The 23,285-nt window shown below is 38.3% G+C and overlaps 1 protein-coding gene across 1 annotated transcript; it reads left to right on the top strand.

Moving 5' to 3' along the window:
• The first annotated feature begins 2,793 nt into the window (after positions 1–2,793).
• Positions 2,794–12,268, top strand: PXMP4 (peroxisomal membrane protein 4). The gene is made up of 4 exons (XM_060772343.2): positions 2,794–3,023; positions 7,149–7,211; positions 9,709–9,907; positions 11,749–12,268. The coding sequence occupies exons 1-4, from the start codon at positions 2,911–2,913 to the stop codon at positions 12,010–12,012; spliced, it is 639 nt and encodes a 212-aa protein (XP_060628326.1). The 5' UTR covers positions 2,794–2,910; the 3' UTR covers positions 12,013–12,268.
• Positions 12,269–23,285: the final 11,017 nt, after the last annotated feature.

The following is a 23,285-nucleotide window of genomic DNA, read 5'->3' as shown; positions in this document are numbered from 1 at the left end:
TCCACGATGTATCCAATTTTTGCCTCAGTGATCCATGGTCTCTTGAAGTTCGGGAACCACTCACAGTTCTACAGTAATATTGACAATTTTGTAAAATGTTAGTTAATCCACTAGGGGGCACTGTAAACCTAGCGAGGATTAACATAACTAATTCAACTTTTTCAGAGCACATTTTTAATTGAAAAGTGTTCTGAAAGAGAACATCAAATCATTTCCAATTACTACTTGGCAAGACTAATGTTTCTGATTGGCATCAAGATTATGTCTTTTCCAAAAGGTATAATTATCTTAAATTGTTCCATTTAACAATTAAAGTTTAATGATAGGGTGCAAAATAGATATAGTTCATAACTGAGAAAGGTAAATGAACATATCAAATAGTCTAGATGGCTTTAAAAGCCTATGTCTTTAAAACATCCATATTGACAATTGGCTTCAGCCATAGACAAGACTTCCTGGTTACTTTTAATATCAAGCTTCTTTTTATGTCAAAGAGTGAAATTGGCAGCTGCTCATAGGTACAAATATGTGTGCCTTCAAGCTGCCTGTCAAATTTCTCAGGTAAAGAATACTCAGGTGTGGCTTTGTCTTTTCTTCCTTCTGATATATTGCCTACTGAACCTGATATTCTTTGGTAGTCTCCCTGCTAGGTTTAGACAAAAACTATTGCCCTTAGGCTTGTTAGAATGGAAACATTTAGGACAATGTGACAGTAGTGATTTGGAAGCAATGTATCCCCTACAGCATATCAGTAAGAAAAAAAAGAAGTATAAAGCCAAGTCACTGAGTGAAGAGAGAAGTTGGCGTTCTTCCTCATTTCGATCTTTCCCAAGTAGGATTCCTGATTTCTGAACTGTGCTGCAAATAAACAAAAATCCTAAGTTGAAGACTCATATTAAGCTTTCAACAAGTTGAACTCAATTTCAGCATTCAGTATACATGCTTAGTGTGTGTGTATATATAAAAGCTGTATGTCTATGGGTTTGTATGTATGTACACACACATATATATAAAGCTAGGAACTTTCTGAAAAAAATACGTACAGACACACACGCACACACAGTTTTAATGCATTTCAATATTGTAATCTTTAATGGTTTTAATAACAGTTTGTTTTTTAATTTTCATATTATATTTAGAGTATATATACTGTTTTAATTTGCATCCTTTTATATTAATTTTGAACTACCTGAGTTCTAGTATTGGGAGAAAGGTGGGATAGAAATAAACATACACACATATATACATATATAAAATTTGTGCAGATAAGCTGAAAGTACATATATAAGTATATCTGTATAGAAGTACATGTGCACATATGCACATTATATATATCATATACACACATACACATATAACTTGTGTTTTATAGAAATATGTTTTAATATGTATCTTTTATAGACATACATTTTAATATGTGTATTTTTGGTCTTTTTACACTGTTCACAGTTTTATAGTTTTATTAGATGGAAATGTGTTTATGATGGGATTGTTTATTGTCATGGTTTGTGATGTCTTTGCTTTTTATATGTTGTTCGCCGCTTTGAGTCCCCATGAAGGACTCAAATAAATAAATAATGTGTTTTTAAAATTCTATATCTGGCTTTTCTCCCATAAGTGGGACTCAAAGTGGCATACAGTAGTTAGAAACAACAGACGTTTTAATTATTCTGTAACCTGACTCAAGCCTTATTTGCCTTATTTCTATCTTGCCTTTCTCCCGATATAGGAACTCAAAAGTGGCTATCAATACATATAAAACCATACATATGTATTTGAAGAAGGTTCCTCATTAACACACACAAACATATACATGCAGGGTATTCCATTAGTCTCCATACATAGGGAATGTATATGTATGTATGTGTGTGTGCGTGTGTGTGTAAATATGTGTGTGTGTGTGTGTGTGTGTGTGTAGAAAGAAGTGCCAACATTTATTTATTCATATATTTACGACATTTATATGCCACCCTTCTCACCTCAAAGGGGACTCAGAGCGGCTTACATACAATATATATATACATACAAGATATATATACATACATTATATTATTAGCATAGTACAATATCTGTATTATATATTACTATATTGTATTATACCATTATATTGTAATATTATTAGTAATATTGCATGTAATATAAATATATAATTATATTATTAGCATTATATTGTATTATAATATTATAAATATTATATGTGCTGTATATACATTCTTCATTCGTTCAGTCGCTTCCGACTTTTCGTGACCTCATGGACCAGCCCACGGCAGAGCTCCCTGTCAGCCGTCAACACCCCCAGCTCCTTCAAGGTCAAGCCAGTTACTTCAAGGATGCCATCCACCCATCTTGCCCTTGATCAGCCCCTCTTCCTTTTTCCTTCCATTTTTCCCAGCATTGTCTTCTCATTATGTGTCCAAAATACTTCATCTTGGCCTCTATTATCCTTCCCTCCAATGAGCAGTCGGGCTTTATTTCCTGAAGTATGGACTGGTTGGATCTGGTTGGATTATAATATAATGTAGTATATTGCATTATCTTATATTTTTAGCATAGCACAGGAGACAAGGTAGAACTGTCCCCTGGCCCCCTCTCTCTTCTATGTAGAAAATAGTTTGCAAATATTTTGAAATAATTATGATCCTTTTGTAAATAAAGGTGCATTTTGCTGTACTTTTACTGTAGTTTCCATTTAATATACGTGTGTGCGCGTGCGCAGGAAGTTCCTCGTTCGACCGCTGTGGCAAACGAGGAAAACCGCATGGTCTTGTTTTCTTCCCCGGAACCACAGTTCAGGAGCGAGTGTTCCGCACGGACTGCATTCCTGTGGACTCCATTCCCACGCATTCGGTGCAGTAGACAAAGCGTTCCCCCTCTGCCGAGCTGAGAGGCTGCCGGGCTGTGTCGTCGAGCATGGGGGCCGAGACGATGGTGCGCACCCTGCTGTATACTGTCAACTCTCTGCTGCAGCAGCGCAGATACCAGGCCGCCCTGGCAGTGCTTAAGGGCTTCCGGAACGGCGCAGTGTAAGCCCCGGGGCGGGGTTGTTTCTTCTTCCGCTCACAGCCGGGCTTCAGAAGGGCCCCATTGGGCCTGGGGGGCGAGGCCTTTTCCCTCGAGAGGAGGCGAACTCCCCTTGGATAGTGGGTTCCTCTGTCTCAGGCGCGGGCAAACTTGGGCCCTCCAGGTGTTTTGGACTTCAACTCCCACAATTCCTAACAGCCAGTTGCCTGACGCAACATGTATGGCGCCCCAGTTATTAACCTGGCTGCCTCTCGTTGTACTATTAGAACCTTTCAAACAGTCTTCAAAGGCAACCCCACGTAGAGCACGTTGCAGTAGTCTATCCTAGATGTTAGTTAGAAGTTAGGCAATCCCTCTGTGGACGAGTAGGATAGTCTTCCATGATCAGTAGGTGGCTGTGGAGCCCTATTCTTGACCTGCATCTTCTCCCACAGTGAGGGCATTTGTTTCCAGGTGGAAGGCGGTCTCGGTCGGGGTTGGCTTGACACGCCTTCCTCTTGGCACGCTTCTCCCTTTCGCCCTCCATTCGTGCCTCTTCAAATTCTGCAGCACTGCTGGTCACAGCTGACCTCCAGCTGGAGCGCTAAAGGGCCAGGGCTTCCCAGTTCTCAGTGTCTATGCCAGAGTTTTTAAGGTTGACTTTGAGCCCATCTTTAAATCTCTTTTCCTGTCCACCAACATTCCGTTTTCCGTTCTTGAGTTCGGAGTAGAGCAACTGCTTTGGGAGATGGTGGTCGGGCATCCGCGCCAACGTGGCTGGTCCAGCGGAGTTGGTGGCGGAGGACCATCGCTTCAATGCTGGTGGTCTTTGCTTCTTCCAGCACGCTGATGTTTGTCCGCTTGTCTTCCCAAGAGATTTGCAGGATTTTCCAGAGGCAGCGCTGATGGAATCGTTCTAGGAGTTGCATGTGATGTCTGTAGACAGTCCACGTTTCGCAGGCATATAGCAGGGTTAGGAGGAAGCTCAGCCTATCCTAGATGTAACGAGAGCATGAACCACCATGGCCAAGTAAATTGTGTACAACAATTTATATTTATTCAAATACATAGGTACAGGAATACTCTTGAATATTTATACCTCAGTATAAATACTCAAGCTAATAATCATTTTCCCCTAGTTTCTCCAGCTGTTCTATGGTTTAAACATAATAAAAAAATAATTTACTGTAACTAAAAGTGTCTTTAATCTTACACATAACCATAAGCCTGAGGTTCTCAAAAGTAAGCGAAACTAAAGGGTATGCTTTTCTACGTTACCCAAGCCCTTTCCAGGACACCTCTTCAGATATGACGTTATGGCCTGTCACGTTGAATTTTGCTCTTTAAACTTTTTAGCTGCTTTGGTATTTACAGGACATTATTACACATTTTTGTCTTCTTTATCATCCTGTACCCAGTTTTAAATAATGTTCCTTTTTTCTCCCTCCCTCCTCTCCCCGAGAACAGTTTACTAATTTTGGTATACTCATTGAGACTGTTCAGTCATGAGGATAATCTTGTTTAATTCCTTATATTTATATTTCCCCATTATTCTAGAAATAAGAACATTTCCATTTTGTCTCCCAGATCTTTCTGATTTGGCCGTTCCTGTAATAACTATATTAAAAATGTTATTTACTTTGAAATATGAACAAGTATAGAATTCAGTGTTCTGCCTGCACTGTAATGTGAAAAAGCTAAATTTCAATGTAATACTTTTATTTGTAAAATTCTAAACTTACAATTATTGGTGTAAAATCAAGGTAATGGAGCCTGATAGACTCCCAAAATTGTGCCTACTAGAACAGATAAAATCCCAACTACCGACCTCCTGGATTACACAACTGACAAATTATATAAGAAGTTGTGGGCTTCCTGTCTCCTGCGCCTCAAATGACCAAGTAAGAAAGGGTGCTATACAAAGGATTTTGGATATAGAAGCACAAAAAGATATAGCCACCCTCAGTAAGACTGCTAACCTAAAATGGCTGAGTCAATATAAACGTACCTTTCAAACTGCTAACTACCTAAAAATGCAAATACCAAAACATCTCAGAGAGGTATTCACTTGAGCCAGATTTGACCAGCTCGAGACAATGGTTAGATACAGGAGATTTAACAGCATCCCTTATAATGAACGGAGTTGTATCTGCGGGGCACCTGAAATTGAGGATATAGCACACATATTGTTTGATTGCAAATTGTATCAAAAGGTGAGAGACTTCCACCTTGGTCCATATATCAAACGGACAATGTATTGGGATTCTCACATCAGAACAACATATTTTATGTGTGGCCAAGACCCAAAAATAACGTATAAAACAGCTCTGTACTTAAGCAAAACAATACGTCTGAGAACCACATATGTAAGGCTGATTGGGGTAAATTGTAGGGGTGATAATGAAATATGATGTATATACTCAGCTTGATCAGTTTATCAGTTTTATCATGTCTTATCATATGTATTTACTGTATTATTATAAGTGTCTTATTTTAACTTTCTACGTGGAGTGTGATCAGGTCTTGTCAGACCTTGTTGTTCTGTTTCTTATTGTGATATGGCCTAAGGGCTAATCAATAAAAATTACTATTACTGTAAAATTTATACAGTTTAGATCAAGGGTATTTGATGGATTGTAATCCCCCTTATGGGCTTGTCTAGACCATGAAACTTTCAAGAGAGGACTTTCTTTCAGACCCATCACCTTGGACAGGACACATCTATACTGTGAAAATAATGCAGCTTGACACCACTTTTAACTTCCATGATTCAGTGCTACAAGTTTGACAAGGTCTTTAGCTTTCTCTGCTAAAGTGTGCTGGTGCCACACCAAACTCTATCTCCCAGGGCTCCGGAGCATTAAGCTTTGGCAGTTAAAGTGATGTCAAACTGTATTGATTCTACAGTGCAGATGCACCTCTTGTTAGGAAAGAATTGTGGGTAGACAAGATTGGGCCTCATCAATGTCCACCCCTAGGTTTTTAAAGCTGAAGTTTTAAAGAAAGGAGCTTTTAAGAAGATGCCATATTGTTTTAAATTATACTGTTATCATCAGTGTTTAGTTTTAATATTATTAATAATATTATTTAATATTATTAATAGTTTAATTGTATTTTAATGTTGACTTACTATATATTTTAACTATATTATCATTGTTTTAATATAATAACTGTCTCTAGTTCCAATCTCAGAGAAAGAAGAAGTATAAAGATGATTATTATAATAATGTCCAATATATTTGATTTGCTGTTGAATCATTTCATTTTTGTCTTCACATGTGATATCCATAAACCAATATATTCTTTATTATTCGTTCACTACAGCAACACCAAAATCTACAGTTGGGCAATGCTTTACCAAGACTTCTAAAGTTTCCCACCTCTGCCCCCAATTCTGACCTGTTGTAAAAAATAATCTATCTTTGTATTTGATATTGTGACTGTGTTCAGTTACTGCTTTGTTCCTTTGATTAATATGCTGGGTCTGATCTGTGCCTCTCATTTCAATGTGTTTTGAAATATATACCTTTTAGAATTTCTGTATTTAAATCTGTGCTCAAAATTTGCATTTTCCACTTGGTGTTTACATAGACAGTTTTTAAGGATATTTGTGCCTTAATTCAGTAGCTTTCAGTAATGCAAAGAGAATATACCCGTTCGTATTTGCATTTTACAATCTAGATGCATCTTATTTTATTCCTTTGATTTACATTATGGATTCACTTGGGGCAAAGATTTTATTTTAGTTATCTGTGAAATACTAGTCAGATGTTCAATGCTTTATCCTTTTTAAAAAATGATGAGTGATCTGGAAAATCGGCTAAAGCTATTAGAGTACAAAGAATCCTTTTTTAACAGGGAAATGATAACATTGGCATTTTCAGATGTGTACACTGAATTAGGCAGCCATTTTAAACTAGTCCTGCCAAGACTTGTTTTAATTCTCTTGTTCCAGAAAGTTGCATGAAGAGCAAGTCCAACCTGCTTGTGAAACCTGTATGCCTAACATAATAATACAGGTACTTTCTCTACAAACTTGGCTGCTTCATGGCTAATAGGACACAGGCACTTATCACTGCAGTCATAAACAAAATAATATTGAGACCTTTTTGTGTATTGTATTTTATTTTTCTTTCTTTCTTTGGCAGTTATGGAGCAAAAATCCGTGCCCCCCATGCATTGGTAATGACATTTCTCTTCAGGAGCGGAAGGTACATTTCTCTGTCTGAAATCTTTGAAGCATTTTTTACAAGCTTGTGATTTGAATTATTTATGAGAGCAAATGAGGTTAAGCTCTTCTAAATGATAAAAAATGCTTTCTGTATGTATCAAACTTGTTGAGATGTATTTTCCATGTGGTTTTCCATTCTGTGCATTGCTCTGACAGGTTACCAAGGTAAAACATTTATTGTTGTTAACTGCCATCAAGTTGACTTTGATTTATAGTAACCCTATGAATGAGATACCTGCAAGTTACCCTCCTCAGGTCCTCAGGCGTATTTGAGACCATTCATCTTCAATCCAGTCTTCTTACATTCCCAAGTGCCTTCTACCTTACCAAGCATTATTTTCTTTTTTTAGTCAGTCATGCCTTCTCATTGTATGTCCAAAGTACAACCATATGTCCAAAGTACAAATTCAGTCATCTAGGCTTCAAGGGAAAGTTCAGGCTTGATTTGCTCTATGACTCATTTCTTGGTCTTTTACCAGTCCATGATTACTGGAGCATCAGCACCACACTTCAAATGATTTTCTTTCATCAACTTTCTTGGAGGTATCAGTACGATCCTACGCATGTCTTCTCAGAAGAAAATAAAGCAACTTCATTCAGTGAAACTTGCTTCCAAAAAGTTTATAAGGCAATCTCCAAGAACATCAGACTTATAATTACAAATGGGGGTAAGACATCAGGAAATGGGAGAAATCTATCACTCGGATGGTTTATACACCCCTGAAAGAGTTATTATGGAGAAAAGGTATCCCATCTGAAGACTTATCACCAATCCTTGTTTTCATAACAAGCCAATTTTTTCAAAGTCCAAGTTATCACAGGGACAGAAAGTGAGGTGACATCTTCTGAACAGGGGCACAGACTGCAAAACAAACAACACAAAGGGTGTTAATCCTTCCCTATGCTATCCAAAGCTTTTCTGTGTGTGTGGCTGGAATTACACTTAAAAATGTACATGTTCCAACTTACAAACAAATTCAACTTAAGAGCAAACCTAAATAACCTATCTTGTTTGTAACTCGGGGACTGCCTGTAGAGAAGTCTCATTACTTCAAGAGAATACTCATACATAAAATTATATTAGATATCATTAATATGTATGGCTGAATTTCAAGTAGGACAAATAGGCCAATCACTATATTAGGTGTGGAGAATATCTGACTGGGGGAGAGATTCAGTCTTTCAAAGTTCTTCAGATGGCCCCCTATTCCTTCCCTTAATATCATTGTCTGTTGTTTCCAAGCTCTGTTATGTCCCCACTCCAACACTGAAAGTTGAAAAGGCATTTTCTAGGCGTGTTACTGAAAATAAGACTTAAATAATATTAAATAATATTCTTGTATTTTGGGTCTCACCTTTTTTTTCATCTTCCCCCTGGAATGTAAACCCCAAGATTATATTTGATCTGGGTTTTTTTAAGTGCTGCCCAGCTTGATAGTCTCTTCTCCTACAGAACCTGACCCTTTCAAATGTCCACACAGTCTGAGAAGTCCCCCAGCCATTCTATGCCTCCTGAGGAGTAGGGGGGATAAAATACCAAGTTGACTGCGTTTTCATAACTAGTGGCTACATCAGCACTGAGACCTCCAGAGGACCTTACTAGATCTCAGCACTACTGTGATAATTTTGTGTCCGGCTAGTTAGACCTTTCTGTGCTCTACCCACTCTCCATGAGTCACAGGCTACATCTACACTGGAGAATTAATGCAGTTTGATACCACTGACTAGTACTACCATGGCTTACTGCTATGGAATTGTGGGAGTTGTAGTTTGGGTGGCGCATCCACACTCTTTGGTAGAGAATGCTAAAGATCTAGTAAAACTACAGCTCCCAGCATTCCATAGTGTTGAGTTATGGCAGTTAAAGTGCCATCAAACTCCAGTAATTCTACAGTACAGTAGATGCACACACAGAATGACCATGCAAGAAAAGAGACCTCTGAAACTGTATGGTAAGTGTGGAGGGCAAGAGAGGTATATGGCTTAGGTCAACGTATGTTTGCATGTGAAAATGTGATGCTGTGTTGAGCCATGTGGGATTGTGGTTTTTAAGTGTAACTTTTAAAGTACTGGTATTCTGTTTTTGAGTTGATGTGAGTTCTAATTGTGGGATATCTCAATGATTTCTTCTCATGTTCCATTTCATTGTAACCTCATCCTTTACCATTCTCCATCCCCCACCAAGTACGTGTGTGTGTGTGTGTGTGTGGGTAGAGAGAGAGAGAGAGAGAGAGATGTTAATTTTCAAGTCTTACAAGAATATACTGGTTTGGTATAGGAATTTCTAAAATGTTAAGACTAACAAAGTCTATAAATTACTATGAATATATTATCTCATTTTAATTTTCTTTAGCTTTAAATATGTCTTAACTGCTTTTTTCTATTGACACACAATGGATTATGGGTATTTGAGCATTAGATTATGTGTAATAATAATTAGTTATGTGTATTGATTCTTCTCAATTTCCTTTTTTCAGTTTACAGGAGAAATTGAAAGCTATTTTTTGGGCCACTTATACTCATTCGAGAAACCTGGCGTACTTCGTATTCACATACAAGGGTTTAATGGCCTTACAGTTGCGAATGCAGGGGAAAAAGATTCCAGTTCACTCCTTTCTTGCAGCCTGTGTTGGGGGCTGGTTAGTGTTTGGGGAAAACAATAATATTAACAGTCAGGTAAGCAACAGCTGAGTTCTTTGGATTCTGTTTCTGGCTTTCCATTCAAAGTTACAAATCAAGTGAGACTAGTGATTGATGTTGCTTTTCTTTTGTTCCCGTGCTCTGAATTTATCTTTATGCATTTCCAGTTAAAGCTCTTGGGAATAATAAAATGAACTACACCAATAGCTACTGCATCTTCCAGTCATGAAGGTGCTGAAAAAAATGGGAAGGGAAGGGATTTGTTAAAGTACATGTAGTCCCCAAGTTACAAACATTTGACTTGCATTCCTAGTTACAGACAAGGATGAGACAACAGGAAGTGAGAGGAAATCTTCTCCTAGGAAGGTAAATTGACTCTTGAAAGAGTTATTGTGGGGAAAAGGTATCTCCACTGAAGCTTTATCACCAGTCCTTGTTTGCACAACAACCCAAAATTTTCAATTCTCAGAGGGGCCAGAAAACAAGGTGAAATCTTCTGAACACGGGTGCAAGCAGCAAAACAAAGATTACAAGAGTGTTAGCCCTTCCCTACGCTATTCAAAACTAAAAAAAATGCACTTAAAAAAGTATGTGTTCTGACTTACATACAAATTCAACTTAAGAACAGACCTACAGAATCTATCTTGTTCATAAATCGGGGACTGCCTGTACAGAGTGTTTGCTACAACTCTATCCATTTTTAGCTGCCTATATAGATCAACCAAATGCAAATATAACTGTAGTAGAACAACCGCTCTACTTCTTCTTGGACAAACACATTGCCTCTGAAAAGTTGCAGTTCATTATATTATTGTAGAATAAGAAATGTATGATAGAAAAAGCACCTGTTTATCCTGATATTTCCAAATGACGAGACGATTAGAGACTCCAGGAATTAAGTGCAGGTCAACCCCCCCCCCCTCCAAAATATTGCAACTGAGCAAAGATTGCAAATGAAACCATTTTTTTTTTCAGCAACTATATTTTGAAACAAATAGAATCATAGAGTTGGAAGAGATCCTAAGGGCCATCCAGTCCAACTGCATTTGGCTATGCAGGGATACGAGTGCACAAGTTTATTCACTGCTTAGACCATAGGTCTTTCACATATAAGGCAAACAAAAAAACCAGATTATTAAATACATTATAAAATACACCATTAAAGTCCTGTATAAATTATTAAAATGCTACATGTATCAATGGCGAGACAGGCCCTTAAAATATTACATACTGCATGGACTAGCACCTGCATAATTAAAAACCAGGTAAAACCAAGGAAATACAGCATCATTAAAACTTAAGCAGGGAACACCTTGGATATAAACAGCTACTATTAGTTAAAAGCACTCCCAGCATAGTCGACTGCAGTATCAGAAATTAGTCTTGCTAGGATTTTCTGTGTTGCCAGGGCATAGAGTAACCACAGGATTAGTGTCAGCCAAGAGATAGAAAATCTTTCCCAGGATTTTAGTTCTTGGCTCAGAATACAGAGGGCAGGGAAACAAATAGTGAGGCAAATCCTCACTATTTGGGGCGCCACAAACACATAAACAGAGAACCAGAGGGGTGCCCGTGTATCTACCATCAATCACTGCTGTGGGCATACTTTGGATACTTTGTAGGGATACACAATCAAAGCACTCCTGACAAATGGCCATCCAGCCTCTGCTTAAAAACTTCAAGAGAAGGAGATTTCACCACACTCCAACGCAACACATTCATATAAGCAGCCCATTTAATAGAATCTAAAAATACTGCAATAAGAATACCATTAATGTAACAACTGGGAGATGATGCAAGTGAAAGATTGTTTGAAATAATTGTGTCTTTTGAGTATGCTATTTGCCTTACAATCTTACAAATTTCCCCTATTACAGATAAACATGTACCTGTTGTCTCGCATCCTGTTTGGCTTGTCTCGGTTGGCCGTGGAGAAAGGTTACATCCCAGAGCCAAAACGCGACCCCTTCCCACTCTTTGGTGCTCTGGTTTGGGGGATTGTTCTCTGGCTCTTTGAGTATCACCGACACACTCTACAACCATCATTGCAATCTTCCATGACCTACCTGTATGACGACAGTAATGTCTGGCATGATGTTTCTGACTTTCTTGTATATAACAAAAGACCCGCTGTGAAATAGTCTTGAAAGGTTTTTGCACAATGGCACATTCCAGTAGCAGTGCTTACAGGGTTTTTGCCTGTACACACAAGTTTACTATGGTTAGCATTGAATGTGAACCTCTACTTGAGCCTGGCCATAGTGTTTTGTGTAAGCTGCTGGTTTCTGTTGGTTAGAGCTTGAAAAGGGGTCACTGCAAGCAACATGTTTTTGTGAAGTGTTTCTTTGTTCTGCAAGAGACCTTGTTTTCTTTTCTAAAATAAAGTTGTAGAATTGCCTTGTGGATGGGAAAACAAGTTATTCGGTGCACTAGGCCAAAGTGCAAAAAACCTCCTTACATTTTCTAAAGTAATAACTATAGAACTACTTAGAAGATGGGAAAACAAACTATTAACAGTTTCTCTGAAAACTTGAAAAAATATAATTAAATATTAAATTAGCAATAGAAAAAATAAGACAGTTTTCTCCATGATATATAGCACTATATAAAGCTCAAGTTTTGGATTTTTGTGTGTAAACAAACATGGCACTTGGAAACTTACAATGTATCTTCTTTGTATATTTTCTATTCTCTTTGAATTATACGTAGCAATCTGTAAAGGTTAATTTTAAAAAGTAGCCTATTTTTTTAAAATATAAGCTACAGAGGTTAGGGTTGCTAATGATAGATGCACCCAGCACTGTGGTAGGTTTTTAAAAGGTATAATCAGCATGGTATCGAAAAGCCAGAGATTGGTTATATGCACATGATTAATTTTCTGGCACCTTCTTCAAGGTTTAAAAGTCCAAAAAGACTATAGGAGTGGTGGCAAATTAATTATCTATTGTTTTGTCATGTTCATCATTATTTGGTGTGTGGGGGCATTAATACCAGAATAATTTTATTTGCTGTAGCTGTCACCTCACAATAATATGCAATTACAACAGTTTGTACTTTTGGAAAATTATACTGTGGTGCTAGTTCGTCTTTGATCAAAATACTGTTAATTAGCAATCTACTGTCCTAGAAGCAAATGTTCTAAGTGGATCATTAGGCTGGTTCTGTCATCAGAATGTTTTTATCAGAATGTTTATATGTAGGGAAAGCTAGGAAATGATTAAGAATTGCCCAGATTATTAGCCCAATAAGTGAAAGCATAGTCCCATTGCTTGGTTTGGCTAGAGCAGGTTTTCTTGCTTGTGGGGACAGGATAATGTGGGGAGAAAAGTACTTTACTGTTTTATTTTTCAGGGTAGCTTGAGGAAGGAAGGATTTTGAAAACATTTACTCTCATAGAAAATTCAAAGCTTCCCAAATATTACTTCCAGTGTGTAGTCTCTCTGCTTCAAAATAAGTATTAGGACCTCATATATACTAAATTTGAAATGGCCCACTATATAAGTTACACTGTATGACTGCAATTCTTATTTCAATTTAGAGTAGTGAACATGAGCTCAGTAGGTCTGCTGTGGAGAAAGTGTACCCAAAACACAGGTACTGGTTATGGTCTCTTTAAGTGAGTGTAAACGTGCATTCTTTTATATGTGTTGTTTAGACATGAATTGTTAGCGGTAAAATGAGGACATGTTGGTCAAAGAGCATGAAAATGATTACAAAATATGGTTTTGGTTATTTTCTAAAAGAAAAAGACTGGTTTGGAGTTTTTCACCAAATTTCTCAATATCTTTGCTTGCTAATCTTTTGGTTTGTTTTTTAAAAAAATCTCTGAGGGCCAATGATTTTACTTAATACTGTGTTTCCCCAAAAATAAGATACTTTCTTATATTTATTTTTCCTCAAGAAGATACACTATGGCTTATTTTCAGAGGATGCATTATTCTTATTAAGTACGGTACAACAATCTATGTTTATTCAAATATAGTTAAGTCATCTTCTTCTGAAACTGTTGCTGGTTGGTACTGGGGAAAAGAGACCAGCCTCGCTGGGCCCTGGCTGGAGGAGGCTACCAAAGCCGGCAGCACTGTTGGTAGTGTTTGCATGCGGTGAGCACTCCAGTGGCCCCGAGTGGCTTAAGGAAGTTGCTTAAGAAAGCTGGAGGCAAAAGGAGATAGAGGAGGTGGCCTAGTGTTCACACTCGCCTTAGTTGGGCCTAAGGAAGTGGAGGAGGAGTAGGCAGCCTCACTGAGCTCCATCTGGGCCTAGGAAATGATGAGTGAGGCTGGAGAGAGAGAGGGTGGAGGGTGCCCGGGAAGAAGAGAACCGCGTGCCCCAAGAAGGCCTTGCTGCAAACCTAATACTTCAAAACATTAAAAAGGAACGTCTAAAGGAGACAAGTAGGGGCCCTTAAAGAAAAAAATAGGGGAGAGCACGCCTATCACTATGTCTTATTTTTGGGGTATGGCTTACATTGCGCAAATGCTTAGAAATCCTGCTCCAGTTCATTTTATGGGTATGTCTTATTTTCAGGAAAACACAGTATTCAGTTCTTGTGGGTTTTTTCGGGCTATATGGCCATGTTCTAGAGGCATTTCTCCTGACGTTTCGCCTGCATCTATGGCAAGCATCCTCAGAGGTCTGCTGGAGCTGGGAAAAAGGGGTTTATATATCTGTGGAATGACCAGGGTGAGACAAAAGGCTTTTGTGAGTTGGGCTAGGTGTGAATCTTTTCAACTGACAGTTTTAAAATTGTTGAAAAGATTCACACCTAGTTGAAAAGATTCACACCTAGCCCAACTCACAAAAGCCTTTTGTCTCACCCTGGTCATTCCACAGATATATAAACCCCTTTTTCCCAGCTCCAGCAGACCTCTGAGGATGCTTGCCATAGATGCAGGCGAAACGTCAGGAGAAATGCCTCTAGAACATGGCCATATAGCCCGAAAAAACCCACAAGAACTGAGTGATTCCGGCCATGAAAGCCTTCGACAATACATACAAACACAGTATTACAAGAACATCCTACCATTGAATACAGTATTTGTAATATTTTTGCAGTTGCTTTTCCCACTCTCAGCACTCATCGGCCCTGCACTGTTTGCTTGTTTGATGTTCATTATCATCGTATATCCTTGAGTCCTCAATAGATGATTTGTGAATTACTGTTTCCTGGTCAGCTGCATTTTACCATCACACATAAAATCTTTTGCAAACCACTATATCACAAAACTGACTTATAGATATAAAAGTCCATATTCCTCAACATTGGCTGTCTTCATTAGCTTTACTGAACTCTCCCAACCCCTTACCAAAACACATTTTGTCTCCTCTATGTAACAACCCAATTTTCTATTGCCCACATCCCAACAATTGCCGATAATTGTTTCTGGCTAGAGACATAGCATGCTCTTAACAGTGCCTGCAATATATTTCCTTAATTTCCATATATTTGCTGCCCTCGGTCTCCAGAATAGTAATACCAAGCTTTTTCTAACAAACTGTGTGAGACTCTAACTGTTTGCAATTCACAGAGCACAAAACTGCCATAAAACAAATCAAACTGTGATCCCAACACAGCAGCACCCTTTACATATCTGTCTGTGGCAATTAACTGTGCTTTTTACAGATTGCTCTCCTGCTGTGTAAGGCTAGAATGCTATGGCTGCAAAGTCAGTCAATTTCCCAGGAAGGTAGCGGGAATAATTTTCAACAGCATTTAACATCCACCACTGTTCCTTTCGCCCAGGAGGCGAGGTTGAATCCCTTCTGCCACTAATGTGGCTGAACAATGCCAGTGTGTGCTGAGGAAGTGAACTAGAAGTAATGGGTCTGTCTGAAGACCCTTGGATATGTAGGTTCTGTTCCTCACTCTTCCAGATTGTATTGTTTGGCAAGCTAAGTGTCCTGTTTGGTTTTCATGCTAATAAGAAAGAAACACAAACAGAAATAAGGAGACCGTTTGACAACCCACCTCCCAAGCAGCTCATCACAGCAAAATGAAGTAAGGCCCAACTATCCCCACTTGGAAGATCAAAACAGACATGCATATAAACTACAACGGTGGCTTCTCATTTGAGGGCCCATCTCTTTTGTGTTTTGTTCAACATGGGAGCTTGGTTCCCAATGCTGGGGACCTATCCAGCCCTATCTATCATGCTGTTGTTCTGCTGTGCTTGAAAAATAGTGTTTCCACAAAGAGTTGAAATAATTCTAGAATGTAACTATATGCAGAGGTTTTTGGGGAAAGCAGAGACTCCAAGGTGAGAAAAATAAAACTGAATGGCCGCATCAGTTGAATTGCTTATGGAAATATGATATTGAACTCAAAAGGGCAAAACATTAGAACCCCTTTATGTTCTTGTACTTATTCTAAAGAATCTGGAGTATTACAAGATGGTCCATAGTAAGGCACATTTTCATTTCTCATCACAACATTTTTATGAAGGCTGTTTAGAATAAGCTTCCTTGTATGTTTTCAAAAATTGATTGGCAGACAAATGAAATGTTATGTATAAGTTTAGGTAATTAAATAGGAAAAACAATCTGTTAAAAGTGCCAAGAGTCTGTAAGTGCCTTTCTATTAATCAATGCGTATCCCTGTAAGAAAATCTTTTTTCTTCATACCTTGTTGCTTTTTTACTAAATCAACCACTGTATGTGATACTATACCTACGCTGAACTATACCTACATAATGTTACAGGGATGAGGAATGAAATGTGTACATATGCAGTTGTATGACATTTATATATGTTTCTCTTCTCAAGTATATGGGCATTAGAAATAATCAATTACATCTCCCTGACAAATACCATATTTTTAAATAAATGTGTTATGTTCTATTCTCCAGAATTCCTATAGGGAAAATGTCATATATGATATTTCAAAGCACTTAATAGGAAAACCCAAGTAGATGCAACACTGTTGCTAGTTAGTAAAGCCTAGCCAAGAACACAGCTAGAGGATGCATTTTACTTGATATTGGAATAGCAGAAACAAATTATGTACTAAATATCTGCATTCAGATGCACTTTCTCTGTAAAATATGTTTTTCTCTTTTTATTGTAATTGTTATTTTGTAGGGAAGGTCAACATCCATCTTGTAGATTCTTGTAAGAGTCCGGAGAATTCCAGTTTTCATTCTGGATAGATGTGTCTGCTTATTATTGCTATAAATGTTACTGGCATGGAGAACACTAAAGGATTGGGAACGAAAAGGTGATTTAGAAAATGTAAACTCATTTTTTCTGGAGTTCTTCATTTGTATATCAGAATTCAGCAACGTTGATTTACGTTTTTCATACTCAAACAATAATTATTGTAGACTAAGCATTTTCTCCAATTGTAACATATCTGTCAACTGTAATTTGGCATCTGCCATATTCATTAAAATGATATGCAAATTATGGAGAGTGATTAAATATGCATATTAGCTGCAGCTGTCCAGCTGACTGTTTGCTAGTGGGGTCTTTCACAGTGACCAAGTTGCCTGTCTCTACTCTCAATGATTGATATTGCTAATTAAACAGATCTTAATTAGGTACATATTTCTAACAACCTTGGAAAGAAATTATAAGCAACTAATATACTCTTACAGCTATTTGGTATCCCAATTTACAATAGAAATTAGACAGTTGTGATCTCCAGTTAAAGCTTGCAGGGGATGTAGGTATCTTGCTGTTCAGTTCTGTTGCATATATTGGGTTCAAGTGGGCACTTAAAAGACATCGTGAACAGAAGTGCTGAGGTTTATTAAAAAAAAGTAGTCATATGATTTAGAGGTGGAAGAGACCACATGCGTCACCCAGTCCAACCTTCTGCCATGCAGGAAAGGCACAATCGGTACCCTTGACAGATGGCCATCAGCCTCTGTTTAAAAGCCTCCAAGGAAGAAGTTTCCACCACACTTCAAGGCAGAGAGTTCCACTGTTGAACAACTCTTACAGTCAGGAAGTTATTCCTAATGTTCAGGTGGAATCTCCTTTCCTTTAATTTGAACACATTGCTGTGAGTCTAGACTCCAGGGCAGCAGAAAACAAACCTGCTTATGACATCCTTTCAAATATTTAAACGTGGCTATCATTCTTCCTCAACATTTTCTGCCATTTTGAATTTTGCCATTCATAAAGCTGAGGAGAACTTATATGCTTGTGTTAGCTATGAAAATAGTCGAACTTAACTCATATCCTGAAGTATAATGACATCTCCTAGATTACAACTTCCATGAAACATGCACCAATGAGCTATGTTGTGTATTAGTTTGTATTGTAACTCTTCACCTTGTGCACAACTCAGTGGTGTGTGTGAGAAGCCATAAGGTCAACTTCAAGTGTCTACCTTACAAAGAATTTGAAAAAATAGGATTATACACTTCAGACATTGTAATTCTGATATGCATCTCACAAATGCATCTGTGGAACAGACAGTAATCTCTTCAGAATTCCTTCATTTGGGCCAAGCTAGACGCATGCATTTTTATATCTTGCTTTTGGCTTTTTCTTCTCAAAGGGAACTGAGCAAAGGGTTGTGAAAATGTTTAACTCTTTTCCCTACCTGTTACCTTTTAACAACCATTGACCCTGAATTGCGTCCAGCAAGGAAAGGAGGTATCCCTCTTCAGTGGATAGACATACCTTGGGCAGCTCTGTTCTCTTTAAAGCAATACAATAATTCCAAGTTTACCTATTTCTTTGAACAATGACAGATAGATATAAGCAAAGTGGCATTAAAATTGAAAACAATGAGCTTAGTTTCAATATTTTTAATTGTTTTTAATTTGGCTTTTGTTTTGATTATATAATCTGATTAATTGTATTTTTATATTACAATGTATTGTGGTTTTAGGTGCAGGTTTGTAATCATGTTCTGAGTCACCTTGTATTATAAATAAATAAATAAACCTAGATTTAGGAGGATGCCAGTGGGATTTAAAAATAAAATAAATCATGTTCCGAATCACCTTGTATCATAAATAAAATACAAACAAATAAGTACATAATCTAGATTTAGGAGGATGCCAGTGAGCTAGAAGAAGCAGGTTTGCCCTTCTCATCTGCTCTTCCAGACGTCTGAAATGCTACGTGAAGGCATGCCAACAGCTTCTAAGGGTTTGAATATTTCAGTGAAAGAGCATATTGATGAATTGGGATACTATCTCCTTGTTAATTAATGTGATGATTACTGTTTCGTTATTTTTTTAGAAAAAAAGTTTTGAACAACACAAAAATAAAGGCAGTTAAGTTTTGAGGAAGTTAAACAGAAGTATCTTGCAAGGAGTGACTTGGTTTATGGGAATGCCACCCACACCATTAATTTACTACTACAATCCTCACAAGAAGAAGGTACATTATAATGTTATGTAAGACTGAAATACAAATTAAAGTTTACATTGAAGGCCTGAATGTCTCCTATGTGTATGTGTATTTCCCAGTTACACTGTCCCATTGTCCTTGCAGATACAAGTGGTGGGAACATGGGGAGTGGACTTAGGGCCCTCCTTGCTATCCTTCATAGCAAAGTGAAGACCTTTTTGTTTCAGCAGCCCCATGTTGGTTCAATCTTAGGGAGGAAAGGACTTTTCAGAATGGGCCGTTGTGCTTGCTGTTTTGAATGTTGATACTTTAAATTGCTTTTAATTCTATTCATTAATTTAAGTATACTCTTTGCCTTTGTATGATGTGATTTTTTTTTCAACACTATCACTTTGACCTTTGTAAACAGATTTGAGTTCCAGACTGGGAATTTTTGGCATATACATGTGTATGTGCTTTCAAATCATCTCTCAGTGGTGACCCCATGAATTTCATTGCATTTTAATAGATAAGGGGGTTGTTTGCCAATTCTTTCTTATGAAATATAAACCTATAGTAGCTATCATTTGTTAGAAGTCTCCTATCCAAGTACTAACCAGGGATGATCCTGTTTAGCTTCCAAAATCAGATGAGAATCTGATGCCCTTACGGTATTTTGACAGTTTAGGATTTCAGTTCTGTAAAGTAGTAATAACGATTTTATCCAAATGCCTACAGGCAACACAAACCACAGAATTCACTTGGGTCTCTATTTGGCTGATAGCCCAGTTTTTATCAGATTTCCTTGGTGATTGCCTGAATTGACTGAGATCTTTGCGAATTCTGAAACTTTGTTTTCTGCAGCCCATTACCTATAATTGTAAAATAGAAAAAAATGATATAACATGCTTTGGTTTTTGTTTTGTGGAGAATTTTTTGGATAGACGTAACATCTGCAAGCCTAGTTATCCCTTGCAGGGATGGAGCTTGCTAACTTTGAGGTGCAAGGGATTTTGTGCAAGACCTGCCTCAGCTGGATTTCAAAAGGGATGTACTGCTCACTCCACTGTCAGTTGCCAAAAATTGTTATTAAAGTGTCATACACTATAGAGAAGGTCCCTGAGCGCCCCCCCCCCCTGGGGGGGGGGGTTGAGAAGGGCGGGGTACAAATGTTTGAAATAAAATAAAGAAAAGTTCTGTAAAATGTTCTTGTAAAGACTGCACATGAGAGTGATTTGTTACTAATAAGTGTTTGAATATTATACTTATTTTATGTACCTATATATACGGGTCGCATAAAACTTTCTCGAGCCAAAAGGGGTCCAGAGTGCAAAAGTTTAAGAAGCCCTGCTCCTGACTGTAAGATAGGTGAGGCTGAAAGTGTCTGCTGCAAAGTAACCCAGCATAGATCAGAATCTCGACTCACCCATGCTCCAAGTCAAATCACGGCACCACTGGTCTCTCATAGGAGCTAACCAGTTTGACTTTGGATTCATTTTAATCTGATGTGTTTCCTTTGACAACCAGCTCTGAAGTGCTAGAATCATGTAATGTTGAAGGGAAACTGCCCCCTTTTCTCCCCAAGGAGGAGTGGCTGGTGAACTGCCTGCCTGCTTCTTTCTCTCTCCAGGGGGTGTGGGTGTGGGATTAAGCAGATCTGCTCACCCTGAATAAACTTACCCCATGGATTTGAAATTAAACTTTTTAATTCCACTTGGCGTTTCTGAGCTCCTTGCCAATGAAGGCTGCCTTGCTTTTTAAAAAATGGCATCTTTTGTAACAGTAGGAGGAACAGCTGGTGCAGCAGCTGTGTCCAAAAACTGCACAGTAAGGGAGTTGCAGAGCCTCCATGGGGGAAGGGACCAGGCAGAGCTACCACAAAACTCTGCCCTAGTTTCTCACAGATGGGGGTGGGAGGGTGGGGAGGGGATGGAAGCAAGCTATAGGCTGCTTCCATCTGGCCAAACTGTTGCTCGGGTTAGAATCACACCAGTGGTTGGGATCGGAATTGTACTGTACATACAATGACTAGATGAAGTTGTTTATTTATCTCAAGGTATAAAAGTGACCAGGTTTTTACTATCTGTCATTTAAAGCATGCTATTTAGCACCAGTCTTGTAATATCAAAGTGATAGCATCTTAACTTGAGGTTCCTATACATGCAACCACAGTGATGTGGCACATTGATGAAGGCACATCCTTATATGGTCCCACGACACTGCAAATTGTTTGCAAAAGAGAAATGACATTTGGCTGGATCATGAACATGCATCCCACAGACATGTGGAATTATACCACAAAGATGCCAGTCCTGAGTTCTATCTCAATGCAAAAAAGGCCTATACAGCCAATACTGTGCTTCCAGTGGCACAGTGGATTAAGCCGCTGAGCTGCTGAACTTGCTGACCAAAAGGTCGCTGGTTCGAATCTGGGAAGTGGAGTGAGCTCCCTACTAGTCCCAGCTTCTGCCAATCTAGCAGTTCGAAAACATGCAAATGTGAATAGATCAATAGATACCGCTCCAGCCAGAAGGTAATGGCGCTCCATGCAGACATGTCGGCCACATGACCTTGGAGATGTCTGGACAACGCCGGCTCTTTAGCCTAGAAATGGAGATGAGCACCAACCCCAGAGTCGGACACAACTGGACTTAATGTCAGGGGAAAACATTTACATTTTTACAGCCAATACAAAGTGGGAGAAGACAATGGAATGGAAGGATTAATGAGAATATGATTGAGAGTAATGAGAATATGGGTGGAAAAAACAATTTCTCCACTTTATTTATTTATTTATTTACTATATTTGTATACCGCTCTTCTCAGCCCTTGGGCGACTCAGAGCGGTTCACAATAGCAAAATTCAATGCTTAAAACATCATAAAACAGTTAAAAACAATTAAAACAATAACATTATAACAATAAATTAAACATCATTTAACATCTCATCGTCTCATAGTTAAAATCAAGATCCAATCTCATCATCCAATTGTTCCATATTCCTATATTCGTTACACTGCCTATTCAAAGCCTGCTCGAACAACCATGTCTTCACTTTCCTCCGTAAACACAAAGCTATCAGCAACCAGTTTTGTGCTGTCCAAAAGCATTTGTTTCTGGCTAAATATGCAATCTTGACTCAGTGAATCTTAGGTGGTCACTGCATAAAAATGTAGAGCAGAGCAAGGTTTGCAGAGATACTTCTTCACTGTCATGAAGACACAAGTACTGTTTGGCAACATGAAATCTTGCCAAAGCCACAGGACTTTGGAGTGGGGTTGCAAACATGAAACTCGAATAGGTCCTAGGAGTATCATTCTGGCACATAGTTTGCCACATCCTTTTTGACACATGCTGCTCTTATTGCTGTGGTGATATGGAAACGAAACTGAAGGCTGTAGAGCACAAGACCTTTACCATGAAGCAGTTGTGGACTGGATTGTAAGTGGCATCCCCAAGGTCAGAAGAGAGTAACACCTCTTGAATTATCTCTTCTCATAAGCACAGTTATTACTTAAAATTAACCTCTCCAACACACACATACACACCTAAGATGGATTTTTCAACCAGTTGGATTTTTTTAAAAAAACTTGCAACAGGTGGCATATTTGGTATTCCTGAATGCATAGAAATTCCAGTGTATTTCAAGAGATGGATGTGACCCCGTCCACAAGAGTGCGTAAAATTAAGGATATTCCACCTCTAGAAGCAGAGGTAGACATCCAGAATCAGACATGAGGCAAAACATTTGTTTTGAATAGCAACATTAGTTTGTGTCCTAAAACCCCTGATATTTTCAAAATGAAAAAACCACCTTGTGAGCCCCCCCCCAATAAGAAACAGAAAACATTGTTTTTATCAATAGTTTGCCCTCCACACCCACAAATTTTGCATCCATAGATCCCCCCCCCCCAAATAATCCAAAAGACAAACCTTGATCTTGCAATTTTCTGACACTAATTTACTATTGTACTATAACAGAACATGAGTAATCACATATTTTGGTATCCATCAGAGGTCCTGGAACCAAACCCTATCAAGATCCCACTGTATTGTATTAGTACTATAACAGAATTAACACTTGAAGACAATATCCCTACAATGAAGGCAATTCTATAGACAACTACAG

Source organism: Anolis sagrei, chromosome 4 (genome assembly GCF_037176765.1).
Source record: "Anolis sagrei isolate rAnoSag1 chromosome 4, rAnoSag1.mat, whole genome shotgun sequence".
Taxonomy (NCBI): Eukaryota; Metazoa; Chordata; class Lepidosauria; order Squamata; family Dactyloidae; genus Anolis; species Anolis sagrei.
Note: the sequence above shows the minus strand (reverse complement) of the source record. Positions and strands in the feature narration are given on the sequence as shown.

Coding starts and splice junctions, on each gene's coding strand:
- PXMP4 (XM_060772343.2), top strand. CDS start 2,911: ATGGGGGCCGAGACGATGGTGCGCACCCTGCTGTATACTGTCAACTCT. Junction 7,212..9,708: donor TTTCTCTTCAGGAGCGGAAG/GTACATTTCTCT, acceptor TCCTTTTTTCAG/TTTACAGGAGAAATTGAAAG. Junction 9,908..11,748: donor ACAATAATATTAACAGTCAG/GTAAGCAACAGC, acceptor CCCCTATTACAG/ATAAACATGTACCTGTTGTC.